General features: G+C 40.6%; 1 protein-coding gene across 10 annotated transcripts in view; it reads right to left on the bottom strand.

Moving 5' to 3' along the window:
* The window catches only part of pdm3 (POU-domain protein pdm3), a 334,644-nt gene that overhangs the window by 35,643 nt on the left and 282,741 nt on the right, over positions 1–16,260 (bottom strand). For 7 of the 10 annotated variants that reach the window (XM_033477982.2, XM_033477992.2, XM_033478021.2 and 4 more), the window contains exons 3-6: positions 6,112–6,168; positions 4,302–4,509; positions 3,041–3,199; positions 1,502–1,693 (exon numbers count right to left, since the gene is read on the bottom strand). In XM_033477982.2, coding sequence (XP_033333873.1) covers positions 1,502–1,693; positions 3,041–3,199; positions 4,302–4,509; positions 6,112–6,168 — 616 coding nt within the window. The remainder of the gene's footprint in view (positions 1–1,501; positions 1,694–3,040; positions 3,200–4,301; positions 4,510–6,111; positions 6,169–16,260) is intronic. The other 3 variants (XM_033478000.2, XM_033478009.2, XM_076521307.1) reach the window with 3 other exon arrangements.

The raw sequence follows: 16,260 nt of genomic DNA, 5'->3' as shown, positions 1-16,260 counted from the left end.
GCGCGTGCACATCGTGCAGATTTCCCGATGAGTCCACTCGGACTGATTTATGCCCACGAAATTCGAAGGTACTTAGCGTGCCCGGTTATTGTTCGAGACTTCTTGCTGGCCCTCTGTGATACCGCCAGCAATTATCCACCCTCGGGCCCTTTATCTCTGCGCGGTGTTTAATTAAATTTCGCCGGTAAGGCTTCGCCGATTAGGCTAGCGCGTTTTCGGCCGGCGCGGGTGTGTGTTCCCCAGTGAAAGTATCGCGACAAGAAGTTGCATCGTCTGGGATGCTGGATTCGTGATCATCGTGCTTACCGTGACTCGATTATTTCGATAGTTTCTTTCGTTTTTTGATCGGTTAGCTGCGTTTGACGAGTATACTCGTCACGAAGAAGCGGCAGTGTTATACGTAGTGCGTAAAAAATAGTGATCGCTGGCTACGTAAATTGTTATCGAATTTCAAGATGTCTAGAATATTTTGCGGCCAGGTCAGAATAAAACAAACAAATACAAAATATGAATAATTATATGAATAATTCACGATTATAATTTTTTTTATTATTTAGAGTAGTATTTACAATGAATTACTTTATGGAATTATGAGTAAATTAGTCGGCGATTTACTGTAACATGAGAAGTAACTTGTATGGTTACATCAGATAGTACATTGTGATATAATAATTTGTGTGCCAATTTTTTTTCAAATTTGATCGAGTACAGAATATAGTAGTTCACTCTTTTTATTTTGGAAAGCATCGTTTTAGTACTTTTTCATGCGTATTTGTAACACGTTTGTTAAGTATTCTAACAATATCAAGGCAAAAAGCACATGAAACCATTATCAGAAATTGAAAAAGTTAGTTCTCGCATTTTGTAAATTTTAAGAAATTAAATTTTGATCCGATTGCGAGAATGGCAGATCAAATTTCATTTGAAAAATTCGATATCTTCAATTTAATAACGTCGTTTTTTAGATGCAAATGAAATGATCGTCAGGGCACAGTAACCAAGTGGGTGCACAGTAATTGACACGCTTACCCCATTTGTGCTGCTGTTTCAAGTAGGGGGTCACAATTGATGCGGTGCACCGTAATAGGTACTTTTACCGCAATTATTGCGCGCATAAATAGAAGTAACAGCCTCGATATTGAATTCTCTTCGGCCATAAAGGCATAATAATTGCAGCTTCGGTTTCGGTATTGCTTCCGTCATCGCGAGCGACAAGAACATCGATCGCGCGTATCGAGTTCGTCGTATGCGGATCCGAAATTTCGTACGTCACGAAGGAGGTCAATTTCGCGGAAAGTAGATCTTTGGGGAACGCCGGCCATTCGATGATCACAAAGACGGACTATTCAAGAGGAGTCTGAAGGACCACCATCGATTTACGTGACACGTTCAACGTTGACGGGCTTATTACCATCAAGAGGAGAGAAGTTTCAATGGGTGTCAATCAATGGTCATTCGGAGCGCTGAAAGGGCTCGGATACATAAGAAACAGAAGGCTTACCTTGCGACGTAGGGATAAGAAGCTGAGCCCCTTGAATGCCTTGAACCAATTGACCGGACGTTAGGATGAATTGAGGCATTGCAACCGGTTGCGGCTGAGATAATAGCTGAGGTAATGTCACCATTGGCGCCGAACTTGGTGGCAGGAGGTGTGGCGCAGCTGTCGTACTCGAGGCTGTTGGTACCGTGCCACCTGAACATCACGATTTCTCGATTGAAAAAAAGGGGGATGTCTTGTCATCGGTTCAACCGGTTTCCACGAAATAGCAAGATCATTTTCTTGCGCGGAATCGCCGGTAATTTCAGACATCGTTTCTTACTTTCAGATGCACCATCACTCCGGTAAATCTGTTTGCCTGGCACGTGATCGTTGTTTACCGTGTGTTTCTTAACACTAAACGTACCAAACAGTAAAAGTAACTGAGTTGTCTCGTCTTATAAAAGTTAGAGTATTACATTTATCTAGAGTTCGTGCATTTTTCGTTAAGATACATGCTTCCATTCAGATATTCAATCGATCAGATTTTCCGTGGAAGCGTTTTCGTAGTTTCAATAATTTTAAAATAAAAATTTGAAAACCGATCATTTGAACACGGCTGTGGTGCGTTTAATGTTAATTGGTATTGTATTTGAAAAGGGGAATTATTTATTCGCGACTTCCGATAGTGAAAATGGAATTTTTCGTGGTTTCTTGAAACATTCGCGTTGAACTTTTTCATTCATAATTAATTCTTTTGTAGAATTTTTATTAATTCTTTTCGTATTCTGCTTTTCTTGCAAATCGAATTGTCCATTTTGAATTTACATGTTTAGTGTAAAATAATATAAATCTGATTACAAATAATTCATCATCGTTAATCTTCAATAACTATTTATAAAATGTTATTCAATGTTTTGAACGGCTACGCATTTTATTGCAAATGGTCACAAGTAATGGAATTTAATTTGTAGGCGAGTGAATTTCGATTGCAAAAAGGTGAACACAATCTACAAAAAGATTAATTTTGACTGCGAACACTGTAACAAAACTATCGAACTATCGAAGCAACAATTCTCGAATATTTTCCCACTGAAAATCGTTCGCAAAGATAACGAGACGAATGTTCCCGTGGCCTCCAAGAGAACGAGCTCGCAGACTCGTCTAATTAAAATTTTCTTCGAACGTTAATCCAGCTTAAACATGAATTTTCGGTCCGGCTAGCAGTTAAACGTCACCGCGACGAGTTGGAGAGTCCGGATATTTTTCCGTTGCCGCGGTAAAAAGCGGATTTCAAGCGCAAAGTGGCGGGCATCGAAGCCAATGGGTTTTTGAATAAATTAACGTAACATCGAATTAAAATTCAAATCTCGAGCCGGGGCGCCCTTACCACCTTCGCAGCGGCCGAAGTATGAAATATCCCCGGGACCCGCGAAATGTTTCAAGGGTGAGATAATTAGCAGCGCGAAATAAAATTCAAAAGGGGGGTGGGGGAGAAGGGTTTCAAATTTCACGTCACTTATGGCACGCGTTTCCATTTGAATCGACAATTGGAAGTCCTACCGGATGAGCTGACAGTGAGATTCAAGGGCGTGTTGATGAGCTGATTGTTAGTCAGCCCCGCTGTCATTCCCTGGAGACCCGCGGCTAGTGAGGCGACTTGCGGCAGGTTTTGCAGACTCGCCAGATTCTGAAGGTTCTGCAGAGTTACCATCCCGGGCACTGGCGGAAATAGAAACGCAAAGTTTTATAATGCTTTCGATTTTATCGATCACGATAGCGTCGATTGTTCTGATAACTGTATGCTTAACGTATAATACTAGTGCGTGACAGACTTTTCGCTCACTTTTTATCGAAATTATACCGAAATAAATCTTCTTTTCGATTTCAAGAATCATACTTTAATGAGTTTAGCCGTAAAATATATTTATAGCATAGAGAGAGAGAGTAAACAATCTATAGAGACAATCTTGATTCATAATACAGTTCTAATACGAAAAATCGCCGAAATGAAACTAATAAATTTCGATACGATTTTCACGATAATTTACAAATTGATCGAACAATTTTACAAAAAATGCTTTGATACATTTAACTCTAAACTGTATCGATTAGACAACGAAAACTGTGGAACGATACTTGCTTCCGCATTGTAGTTTTCATACAAAAATTTACAAAAATGCATTTGATATATACCGATCTGATTTCTATAACAATTTATGAATCGATTCAGGAATTTCTCACAGAACATCCTAACGATTTAAATTGCAAAATAAATTGCAGAAAATGATCTAAACAGGACAATTTCGGTCAACGAATAGTAGATTTTCATTCCAAGCATAAAAATGTTTGACTTCTCCTTCATTAATCACCACGTTATCAACGCAATCAAACGCAATATCTACGCAGTTCAAATTCTATTTAAACGCGCCACATGTGAATAAAAATTGGATGAACTATTATTTCGCATTCTACTATTCTGTTCGATTTACTGTCAGAAATTTGCAATTCCCAGTAGAATGGCGACACGTTCGGCTGCTTTGGCCAGCGAGGAAAGGTCAAACTCGTTGGAATTCGTTCGAAAATTAATTTCTACTTCGCGGAACTATATTTTCTATATGGAATCGCAACTGCAACGTAAGGATCTCTGTGTCAATTAATTAAACAAGCCAATTACGTCGCTCTAAAATTCGAAGAACAGACCCATCGCGAAGATTGAGAGCGACGACGACATTTTGATCGAGGTTCAGAATTATGGAGACTTTGTGGATAGGCTCGGCAAGAGAAACGGAAACTAGAGGAACGTCAGAAAAATTGCATTTACTCAGTGTTTGTAGGCGATCCGACTCACTTGTCCCATTAAGATGTGCCTGCGCCACTGCCGCCCGTTTCGCCTGATGCAGATTTTCAGGTGACGGACTGCGTCGCCTCTTCCGCGAGTTCTTCAGCTCTTCCATCATCATCTGGTGTTCATGGAGCGAGCCGATGGTTGTTGCCGGCTCTGGACTGCCAGCGCTACTCCTGTCGCTGTCCTGTAACAGAAGTTCGAACTGATTAGTCGGCTGTCGGTCATATTGATGAGTTCATAATTCTCAATCTTTCGAACACATAAGTCTAAGAAATGTCTCAGGATTTTCTTTGCTCAAGTTGTTTCTCGAAAATAATATTTTCATTCAAAGCGATACTACTGGAAGCAATTTTGTAGGTTCGACAGTTGTTAATCATTTTTCAGAAAGTTTATTGATGATGTGTAAGTGAGTGTTCAAGAAAATTCTCCGCAGCATTTGTAAGCTTGAGTATTGTTTCGACACCGTGAACTGTATCTACAACCTCGAGGTTCGGAAGATTCATTTTTTCAACTTTCAGATTGACAAAAAGATGTGCTCGATGCTCGAGATAGTTTAAAGAATGACTCGGTATTTTGGACTCGGTAATTTGTTATTCGTCGAAAATAGTATTTCCGCTGCGCTAAGAGCAATTCTCGAAGACCAATTTGACAGATGCAGGCATGAATAATTTTTCAAAAATATCCTAGACCATAGAAACAACATGCTTGTAATACTTTCTAATTAAAACCTTCGGACACACTTTCTTTTTAACACATCTTACGTCAAGACCTTGCCTTATGGCGCCGAACGTTAATCCGAATGCCATGATTTGCAAATAAAACCTGGACACAAGACGGTGCAATGAGTTGACACAGTTTCCGCGAGCTTAATTAATTCGTTCTTTCTTTGTGATTGGCGTTCAACGAGCTGAGCGAGCCACGAAAATTCACGCGGAACAGGGAGGTCACGGCGTTCGACGCGTTCGAGAACACGTTTTTGCTTTTTATACTCATGAAATTCGAAAGAAGGCAAACGGGGAAAAAATGTTATTAATTGCAATTGTGGAGGCGGCTAGTAGGTGGAAACGAGGGAAAAGTCGGCGCGGGCAATCTGCAACGAGATTGGTCATACTTTATTTCGTTTATTACGCTGCGTTTGAAACCTTGTATTTATACGGTATTGATAACGATTATAAAGTATTGGCCCGTTGCGATGGCAACAGGCGTTCCCCGCGAAGTGCTTTCAGCTATATTTTTCGTCTGGAACTCCGCGCGCGAGGCGGTCCGGTGACGTTTCAAAAATTAATAAGGCGATAATGATCGGGGGGAAAGTGTGCGCCGACATGCTCTTTGCCAATCATCTTTCTTCCCGTTTTTTTCTTTTTTTTTTGCAAATCGCGCGGTTTCTGGGATGCTGCGGCGAACCGAGCCAACTTTCACGCGTGTTCATCGATCAATTAGATATTTGTTCTAGCTTCGACAGCTAATTAGAAAGCATTTTCCGAATTCCGAGAGAATAAGTTTCCAAATTTCGAATCACTTCGTTTTACGGCGTGGTTTCGTAACGGTGAGTATTTTCGAGAATCTGAACAGCCAATCAGAATATTCTTTTTCGTGTAGAACGCGATTATAAGCAGTAGTGCAGTAAGTCGTCGGGAGACCGGAGATCTCATGCACTCGCAGAAAGATATTCCGAACAGTTCAAGGTCTTGTGTGTGTGTGCGTGTCTGTGTTATCTACGGATAAATGTCCTACGGGGAAACTAAAACTTAAATTTATTGGACGTAAGTGGTTGAACGTAACTTACAATAGTGAACGATTTTCTTGAGTCCTCAAAGTTGTAGTTGAACTGTGCAATTTGAACCTAAGACAAACGTTCAAGGTTAAAGCAGTTGAACCACGAAATCGACGGTTTTGATAGAAATATTTTCAGCGCGAAGAAAATTTTCGCAGTCGACGTCGCACGCGACATAAATATAATTAGAACGTCTATCGAACGATCTTTTATAAAACAATTAATAATGAAATACGATACCGCGTACTTTAATTGACTTTTCTTGCGGCTGGAACGCGAAACTTAAACGAACAAGACTTCATTACAGTTCAGCAAGTCGGAATTCATTTCTAAGATATATTAATACGATTCTCCGCGGCTCATTAGGCTGGTTCGCAAACACGCCTAAGCGGAGCCCCGCCTTCGCACCACCTCATTCGCTCATAAATATACATGCTCAAATATTATTGCGTCCTCATTCTTTCTTTCCTCGGCGCATGTGCACAGAAAGGTATTTGTACACTTATCTCTGTAACGCGCCGCAGTAAAAACCCTTTCATTGCTATTACTATTATTATCATGATTAAAATTCTTCGTGCAGCATTAAATTCCTCCGTGCGAGGGTCTCGCCGCGGTCATAACGAGACACCCATTAAAAAACACACGCTCGTGTCGCCCTCCCCCCTCCCTCCCTTTTTTTCTCTCCTTACTGACCGAAATCAATCGAACGGTCGCGCAAAGGTTTTATTGGAGGCTGGCAATCATTCTCGCCGAAATGCTCAATTATACGCGCGTGGTTCGTTAACGTACCGCGCTTTTTATTGCGGCGGCAAGTTTAACGCTGAAAATTGATTAATAATCATTCACGGTCCAACTGGCCGACGTTAAAATGCTTCGCTACGAAATAATGGTGGTAGACGCGGCTTTAAAGGCGCGGAGGGTGCGGGCCGAGGGGAGGCGCCGATGGGGGTGAGCCGGCGGTGGCTGAAAAAAGAGGAGGCGCGGGACGAATCATTGATGAGCGCAGAAAAATCAACGGGGAGAGGGTCGCGCGGACCCGCTGTCATGATTCCGTCCCGTCGACGCGCTAATAAACTTTCCGGTTCTCCCGATCCGAATTATAATTGGTAATCGAATTGTCGCTTGTCTTGTCAAAAATCTACGTTTCAAGGAGAAAAAGTACCGAAATCTATGGTTGCGAGAATGAACGCCGCGTGTCACGTGTTTCGATTTCCGACAGCTCATCGAATACGTTTCCATTGCTGTAGATAATATATAATTAAATATAATATAACTATATTATATTTAACTAATATAATATAACTATATATACTAATATATATAGTATATACTATAAATACTATACTATATACCATATACTTTTATTACTATTGTATACTATATATACTATTTATAATATTATAAATTTAATTATTATTATATTTATATTACTATATACTATATGTACTATATACTAATATAACTATACGAACTAGTACGTATTAATTCATAGTAGCATACTACTAAGTTGCTCGAACATATAATTTTCGCTATGATTTCTTTTACAGCTACCTTGATCAGCTGTTCTTCGTCCTCAATCATTATAGAATGAGACAATTTTTGTATCTTGTATGTCTTTTAATAACAGATCAATCAAATTTTATTTTGATTCAGAAGAAACGAAAATTGTTTGTATTACATTTAATAGATTATGTATAAAATCTTTATCACGAGTTTGACTCGTCGTAATAGTGCAAATGGTTAAGAACTGATTACTATACGAATTACTATATACTATAAAAAAAATAGTACATACTATATAAAGTAGCATATACTGTTAAAAATGAAGACGTATTATTGAGACTTAATATTAACTTTTAATACTTTGACTGCCACGCTATTAATCATCAATTATATATATATATATATATATATATATATATATATATATATATATATATATATATTTTAACAATCTCACGTTCTGCGGATATCAATAAAATTAGGAAGATACAACAGATCGGCGTAAAAATTAATTTTCAAATCTAGAGAAATAATTTCGTTCCAAACAAATGAATGACGGGACGGTCGTAGTGTCGACGCTAATAAATCTATCGAAGACTGAAAATGACTGACGCGTGTTGCTTTATCGTAAAGAAAAAATAGTTTTTACATAAATACATGAGTTTTTACATAAAAATTGTGAAATTTCGGCCGTCAACGTTGATTTAATCTTAAGAACATTTCGTAGTACTACGAATTAGTATGTTGCTCGAGCATCATGCCGGGCAGTAAAATCTCGATTATCCGGTCCATCGGTATCGGAATTTGATCGTGAGGCAACCCTTATGTAAAATGATTCGCAGTGAAAATTACTAAATATAAAATCTGGCCATAAACTCTGTAGCTAATGCCGGAGCATTCGTTATTATAATAAATCAGTGCCGTCCTCCAATTAGCATTTAGCCGCGTAAATTACATTTGCGATAAATCTACCGCGGACCCGCTGGAACAGTACGTTAACAAACGGGATCATTTAGACGTAAAAACACTAAGCATCGGTATCATGAGTTGAAACGCAGCTCGTTAACCGAAATCGCGGCGCGATAATACGATTTTAAGCGCGTCGGGATACCGGCCGCGTCGGAAAAACTGCAGACTCATTTCGACCCGGATACATTGTACAAACCTAAATAATTTGCATCGCGAGATTTTTCTATTGTGCCGGCCGACACGGAGCGGCAAATTAACGGGCTCGCGGGTTCGCGGCCGCGCGATTGTAGACGCGCTCCGGTTCAATCAGCCCGGCCGCGGCGCCGCGATATATTGGCAATCGAGCTGCTGAATATTTTTTATTGTACATACGATTACAAAGCCCCCGCGATCGCCTGTTCGGGCACGCGGTTCTTGGAATGGATGCATGGAAATCGCGAGAACACAGAGCCTCGAAACGCGCCTCCCGCTCCCGTACGCATGCTCCCAAAGCTCTTCCGGCACTCCCGGCAGAAAGATTGTAATTCGCTCGCGTTTATTTAATTATTTCGATGCTGATTCGGTGCCGGTGATTATTCCGGCTTCTATTGGCTACGGGATACCGCTGCCTTGCGCTTTCTTGTTTACCGATACCCCGTCACGGCTCTGAATGGGTCTCTGGGTCGCTCGCATCGGCCACTTTTCCATGCAAATCCCGTATTTCGTCAAAATTTTTACCACTCGTTTCGAAACTTTTTTCTGGGTTTCATAATGTGTCGGTCTGTTGCAGAGCCGAGCGGCCGAAGAGGTGCCGTATAAATCGATGATTGAGGAGCGCTTGTGGAAAACAATGTAAATACCAAAAATATAATTTTCTAGACGGAACGGAAAACACTGCTATCTTCGTGCTATTAACAAAATTTATTTTTATCTTTACGCGTAACTAAACTGCGATAGCTTAGAGACGTAAAATTTCTTATTTCTTACGATGATAATGATACATGAATTGTCACCGAATATTTGAAGAATAGAAAACGAAATGTTTTAATTTTGGTACTCGCATTGTTCTCTAGAAACATTTCTCATTGAGCTTTAGCGGTAATTCGACGGTGGATCGCAATGCGAAATAAAAACTGTCTGCAACGATTAACAAGTGCCGAATATCAATCCCAAAATTTCCCATAATTGAAACCTTTTTATCTAACGAAACCGAAACCAGTTTCTTCGAATATATCACAATAAACGTGGCTCTCGATGCCTTGTTGAAAATGAGTGGCACCCAAATCTGATCGACGTGGCGCTCGATGCGATAAAGGAAACGGAGGTTCGATCAGAATATGTTTCTTTTAAACAACGATTTCAATAAGTTTAGGACAACAACAATACTCGCCGATTATTAAAATTATTATTATTATCTCAAAATTATTGTTGAAGCATGAAATGGGGGATTGCTGAGATCATTTGAAGTAACTTTTTCCTTAGCGAAAATGCAATCCGTGACTTCGTTTACGAGTTACTAACGAAAAACAGTGACCAATGAGAGGCGAGATCAGCTGGCGCGCAGTTTCTTGTCGCTGTATCGTATTCTACTGATTTTTTGCACATCAGTTTGTACGATTTTTTACGCGCCAAAAGCATTGTTCATAACGAGTTAACCCGATTCCTGCGCCGCCACTTTCCCGTCGCCTAACGTCGTCGTTAAACCGTTTCATTAAATGCAGCGCGCCTACTTTGTAAACTATTCGAACAATTTAACAAACGAAAGTTATGGGCTTCCTTGTTATTATGCCATGTACTTTACACAACAATGTGCATGAAATTAATTTGACTATTTCCACGTAAAGTAGGAGGTCGCGAACGTCACGTGTGTGTGACGCCGCTAGCGAACGTGTTAATGTCGTTAATAACTAGACTGCGGAATTTATGCATTTGTGACAAAAATGAGCAGATCAAACGGTAAACGGTAACGACATTCAGCGAATTTCAAAACACTATTACAATGTTTTTCTAAACCTGTTTTTTTCAATTATAGGCGGCGGTCTACCAACATCGTATGTGTTAAGTTAAGTATGTGAAAAGTAGTGATTTAAAGCCAAAAATAAGTTTAAATTTAAAATGAACATAAATAATACCAGACAGGCGGGCGACTAGGAATAGTTACGCGATCGACACTTTGACCACCCCTGAATTATACGTGGTGTCCCAAAATTATTGTACAAGCGGGAACTGAGACGTTCCTAAGATCATTTGAAGTAACTTGTTCCTTAGCGAAAATGTTCTACGAGACTTCGTTTACGAGTTATTAACGAAAAACAGTGACCTATGAGAGACGAGATTAGCTGGCGCGAAGCGGCCGAGCCAATGAACAGAACTGGGCTTCGACCGCTTCGCGCCAGCTGCTCTCGCCTCTCATTGGTCACTGTTTTTCGTTAATAACTCGTAAACGAAGCCACGGATTGCATTTTCGCTAAGGAAAAAGTTACTTCAAATAATCTCAGCAATCCCCCATTTCATGCTTCAACAATAATTTTGAGATAATAATAATAATTTTAAATAACATTTTTCGCTAATTTAAAGGATATTCTGCCCTTTCAATTAACGAATAATAATAATCTTTTCTTCGAGATTTTGGTCTTCGTAACTTCGCAACCACGATGAACAAGTACCAACTGAAGGAAACGTCGTCAGTGGAGGTCGAGAAGTGGTAACGTCTCGTTCTGAAACTGTGTCGACCCGCAAGAGATATGGTGCAGGATTTGCGGAAAATGGCGAACGGTAGCCGTGGTCACGGCTCGTCTGTTCGGGCTGGCAAACGTACCTAGAAAACGCGAATCGAAAGGGCAGCGACAAAAGGGGGGAGGGGGAAAAAACGCGCAGCGTGTATTAATCATTGGCCCCGTATCCCCGCGCTTTCGTGCCGGGCGATATATAATTCATGCATATTTACGGGATGCCGGAGGAATAATTAACGAACGGCAGCGCATTAAGGCGTCTCCTATGTGTACGTACGTGCACGTACAGTCGGCTTCTAAGAAGACAATCTAAATTATAATAAATCGATGGAGTAAGCACGGAGGCAACAGTGAAGCTTTACCTGCGAGACTTCTCTCTCTCCCTCTCTCTTTCTTTCTCTGTCTTACTTTCACTCTATTTCTGTCTCCCTTTCACCGTGCTCTCTCTCTCTCTCTCTCTCTCTCTCTCTCTCTCTCTCTGTCTTCGTCACACACATACACCGTCCGGGGTTTGTGTAGGGTATCGATGGGCGGCGGTTGTACGAAGTAATGTTACCCGACGCGGCCTCTTTGCATAATGCCATGGAAATATGCCGGAACGTGTATCGCCATAGTTGTATACAGATTAAGCGTGTTAAAGCGTCGACACCGCGGCTAATTCGCGAAAAAGGAGTCACCCGGTTGGTTTGGCCCATGAATAAATCCGGCGAGAGCTCCTCGGCTAACCGAGAGAGAGAGAGACGACCGTAAACGCGCGCGGGCGCAGACGGTCTGATTTACCACCAACCCCTTATCAAATTATTTCCCCACGTGTCTCGCGGAGAACTCGCGAATTTTGACGGCGCCGGAGACACCTCGACTCGTCGCTCTTTGAAAACACTTCGCGAACGAAGCTCCGGCGAAACGAGGTTGTCACGCTGCGCCGCGCGCCGCCGGCCGCTGATGAAACCGAGTCGTTTAGACACGTCGCTAAATAGCTAAATAGAGGACTCTATTTATGCGGAATATGCCCGTTGCCGACTGAAACGAATCGCATTGTCGGCAGACGATGCACAGCGAGATCCGCGCACCGGAAACCTGGCATAAATTATATAGCTCCGTTTCTTTTCCTTTTGGCAAATTAACGTATGATTGAAATATATTAAAATAAGACAATAGTATGAAGGACAAATGTAATCAAATTCGTCTTTATTGACGTAATTAATCAACTTATAATCGTATAATACGTAAAATGATTTTTAAACAAAGTATTTCTTCATAATTTGATTTCTATCCATTATTCCATCAAATGAAAATTTTAATTATTTAAATTGTATCAATGTTTAAACGGTGCAGATTAAAACCTGTAACACTTTGTCTTAATTTTTACATCAATCAATTGTATTGTCTATTATATTATGAATTATATTATCTATTATATCGTCTATTATATTGTCTATTATATTATGTATTACATTATCTATTATATCGTCTATTATATTGTCTATTATATTATGTATTATATTATCTATGACATCATTTATTATATTGTCTATTGCATCATGTACTATATTATCTATTATAATCCATTACAATATAATCAATTTAATTAACTGTTCAATTTTAAATCGATCAAATCAATTACTTTAATTGTGCCGAATTTTTTAGGTTTCGACGTGACAGTCGAAGTATTAAACGATACTTTCGTACGATGTCGTACAAGTAAAATGATCCAGAACACTATCAATTGTTCAATCAACCATTTTCCCGATCGGAGCGTTTGAAAAATGTCGCTGTAGCGTCTCGATTACTGTCGCACCGTTCCGTCCGACAAATTAGGGACGGGGACAGCGGAGCTGTAACGCGCTTCCGAAAGAAGAATCCCCGATGTTGTGACTAATTGAAAGAATTATAGAACGCCGACTGAATGCACGCATTATCCGTGGAGTAGTTAACAGGCACCCCAAGCATTAACAGGATTACAACGTAACGGTACGTTCGACTGCAGCGCAATGGAGTCGAGCCAGTATCGTGAACGGGACGAAAGTTTCATCAGTCGAAAGTGTCGATTCCGAGGGGGTGGGCAGAACGGGGGGGGTTGCGCGAAAATTCCGCGAGTTCGTAAAAGGTGTGCGAAGGGGGTTGGGAGAAGGGGACAGCGTGGCTTCGGAGCGGAGGGAATGGGGGAGGGTGAGAAAATAACGAGCGTCACTGGAATCCCGGGTAAAAAGTGGAAGTTATCAAATGATTCGAACGCGGCCGCGGCCATTTTTCTGTATAAAAGGGAGAGAACGTCCCCTTTTCCCCGCGCTGTAATTTCGAATTTTCGTCAAAGTCGTACAATGGATCGGTTGGTCGCCAGGCGCCATTGGTCCCGGGCATTTCATTGCATAAAAAATAGATAAAGCCCGGTCGATAGGTAACGAACGAAAATAGGAGGCGCAGGAGTCACGGCGGTAGTTCAATTTTTTTTTTCCACGCAAATTCGTAAACGGCTATACCCGACGGTATGGCCACCCCCATATTAAATGGACGAGGCGAGGGGGATTAGTTGAATGCACAGGCCCGGCCATTTTGCTTGTAAAAGTGCGCCCCGCGATATATATATCTATATACATATATAGATATATACATATATATATATATATATAGAGCAAAGCCGTAGAAACGTATGTTTACGGGCTTTCGGCATTTCGCATAAATTAATCAACTGACCAACCCCTTGCGCAAATACCGGCGTCGTTCGCCGGTCTCCATGGATGGCCAGCACGCAACCCTGTTCTTCCGGAGAACCAACGTTTTTCCGTATCCTCGACTGATTTCCGTTCGCAAACACCGTGTCGTTATCGCCCGCCGCGAGAATGTTTATGGAAATTTGCGGCATTGTCAAGAAATTCGCGGTACACCACGCGATTAAACTAAATAAATGCGTTGGAATTATGCAGGCATTATTACGGCAAATATGCGATCATATTCTGTTGAAATGAAAATCGTATGGAATTTTATTTATGCGGTTGGCATCCCCTGTGGAGAAGTTCGGAGCACGCTTTAACCCTTTGACATACCATTTTCTTCGCAGTTATTGCGATTAGAAATTTTTCGATTGCAATAATCTCTTAGAAGGGAATGAAAATTGATGCTTATTGTGCGCCTAAATTTACTTGAATGCTGAAATATTCATGACAAGAGATTAGAATTTTATTCAAATTTTAAAGGACAGAATAACATTTGTGCTCAATGAGTTATTACTAGAAATTTTCATAACGAGTTGGACTCGTTAAGGTATGATAAGGGGTTAACAATCGTTATCTACTGGTCGATAGTATCGGTCGATACTTCGTCGTTCAGTTCTGATCGCTGTTTGAGATTTTGCAATCTTAAACCGAAGATCGTTTTATTGTATTCTTGAGTTTATAATAATTATATAGTTAAAATTGAACAGAGTGTTTTAACGAGTTTTGACTCGTGACGGAAACTTTTAGCAGTCACCTGTTATGTATAAATAAGCCGTTTATTTTGAAAGTGGCATAAGTCACTTTACCGTAATGAAAAGTGGTGATTTTTTAATGTTTATACGAAATTATTTATACTGAGAAAAATATCAGTATCCTGAGATAATAAATACAAGTAAATTTTCTCGAAAGTTAGCATCCATATTTTTAAACGTGTTAAAACGCAAACCCTTAAATATATCGACTTAAAAACAAAGTGACTTATGCCACTTTCAAAAATAAACGGCTCAAATGTAGTTTAACGCAAGGAATTAATAAGGAACGGTAACATCAATGATCTTTGAATGCTTGCAGCTTTCTGGAAAGTAATCTTACCACATTCTACCTCGGCTGATTTTAAAGGACCATGATTCTACCTTCACACCCTTATAGTCTGCAAAAATGATCGTGACTAATCTCTTAGTTTAATTTACATCAGAGAGAGAGAGGGAGAGAGAGAAACTGAGAGCGTTTCTCCACCTTCTCCTTTCGAGATCGTGTAAATCCAAGAAACTCCAGCGAACTGAAAAAAAAAATTGTTTTTCATATTCTTCTCTTAAAGGGAAGTCCTCCCCTTTATAATGAGCTATCGAAAGTCGATTTGCGAGATTTTTTTTTATAGTGCTCCAGTCGAAAGCCCACCCGTGTAATTGTACAGAGTTTGACCGACGGAAAAATTCCGTAAGGTCGACGCAGTCCTCGAGAGTATCGATAAATCCCTTGAGCCAGCGAAGGGGCGGACGAAATAAGTATCTATTAAAACGAAGTAGAAAGTAACACCGTCCATTAAACTGCCGTGTGCGAAATTCGTGGCGTCCTCTCATTGACTTCATTACTGTTTCTAATTGTTGTCCATCCATTTTCGTATTTCGGCAGGAATTCCCAATTTCGTTAACAAGTTCACTCCTCGTTTTAATTACCTCAGAATAAACTTCTCACTTCAAGCGTTCACGTACACATATTTTTTCCACTACCTCCCTACTCGACGCCATCCCTCAACACACGATTCGTACGTATTCACGTTTTCACGTGCGCGCAGCCCCCGCGCGCGTCCCTATACGTGTACACAACACGGACACAGAGAAAGACACCGCGGACGAAAAAAGCCCTCTGCATTTCGGGAACAAAGCTTTGACCCAATAATTGCTTTTAATGTTTTTAGGCAATCTATCTATAGAAAAACCGAAAAAGGGATTCCGCTGTTAGGAAATAATGAACAGCGAGCCGCGCACGGTCGATATTAGAATAATACCGAGTGTTTCGAATCTTCGTGCTTCGACCTATGAATCGAATATTTGTTTCACGCTTTAAATAAGAGAGACTGATACCGCGTCCCGGATCCCGGAATGCGCATTTCAAACATTCCCGTTCGACTCTGCCCGCCTCAAACGGAACTCGATCTCTCGCGCTGCACCACGGCTCGAACATTCGCAATCGATTCCACCGATACAGGTAATCTAATTGTTGTAATTCTTTGTTGTACGCTCTCGTTAACAATTTCGTTTTCA

The sequence above is a fragment of the Megalopta genalis genome, chromosome 4 (genome assembly GCF_051020955.1).
Source record: "Megalopta genalis isolate 19385.01 chromosome 4, iyMegGena1_principal, whole genome shotgun sequence".
NCBI classification, from domain to species: Eukaryota; Metazoa; Arthropoda; class Insecta; order Hymenoptera; family Halictidae; genus Megalopta; species Megalopta genalis.
The sequence above is the reverse complement of the archived record's forward strand: the minus strand, read 5'-3'. Positions and strand labels throughout refer to the sequence as shown.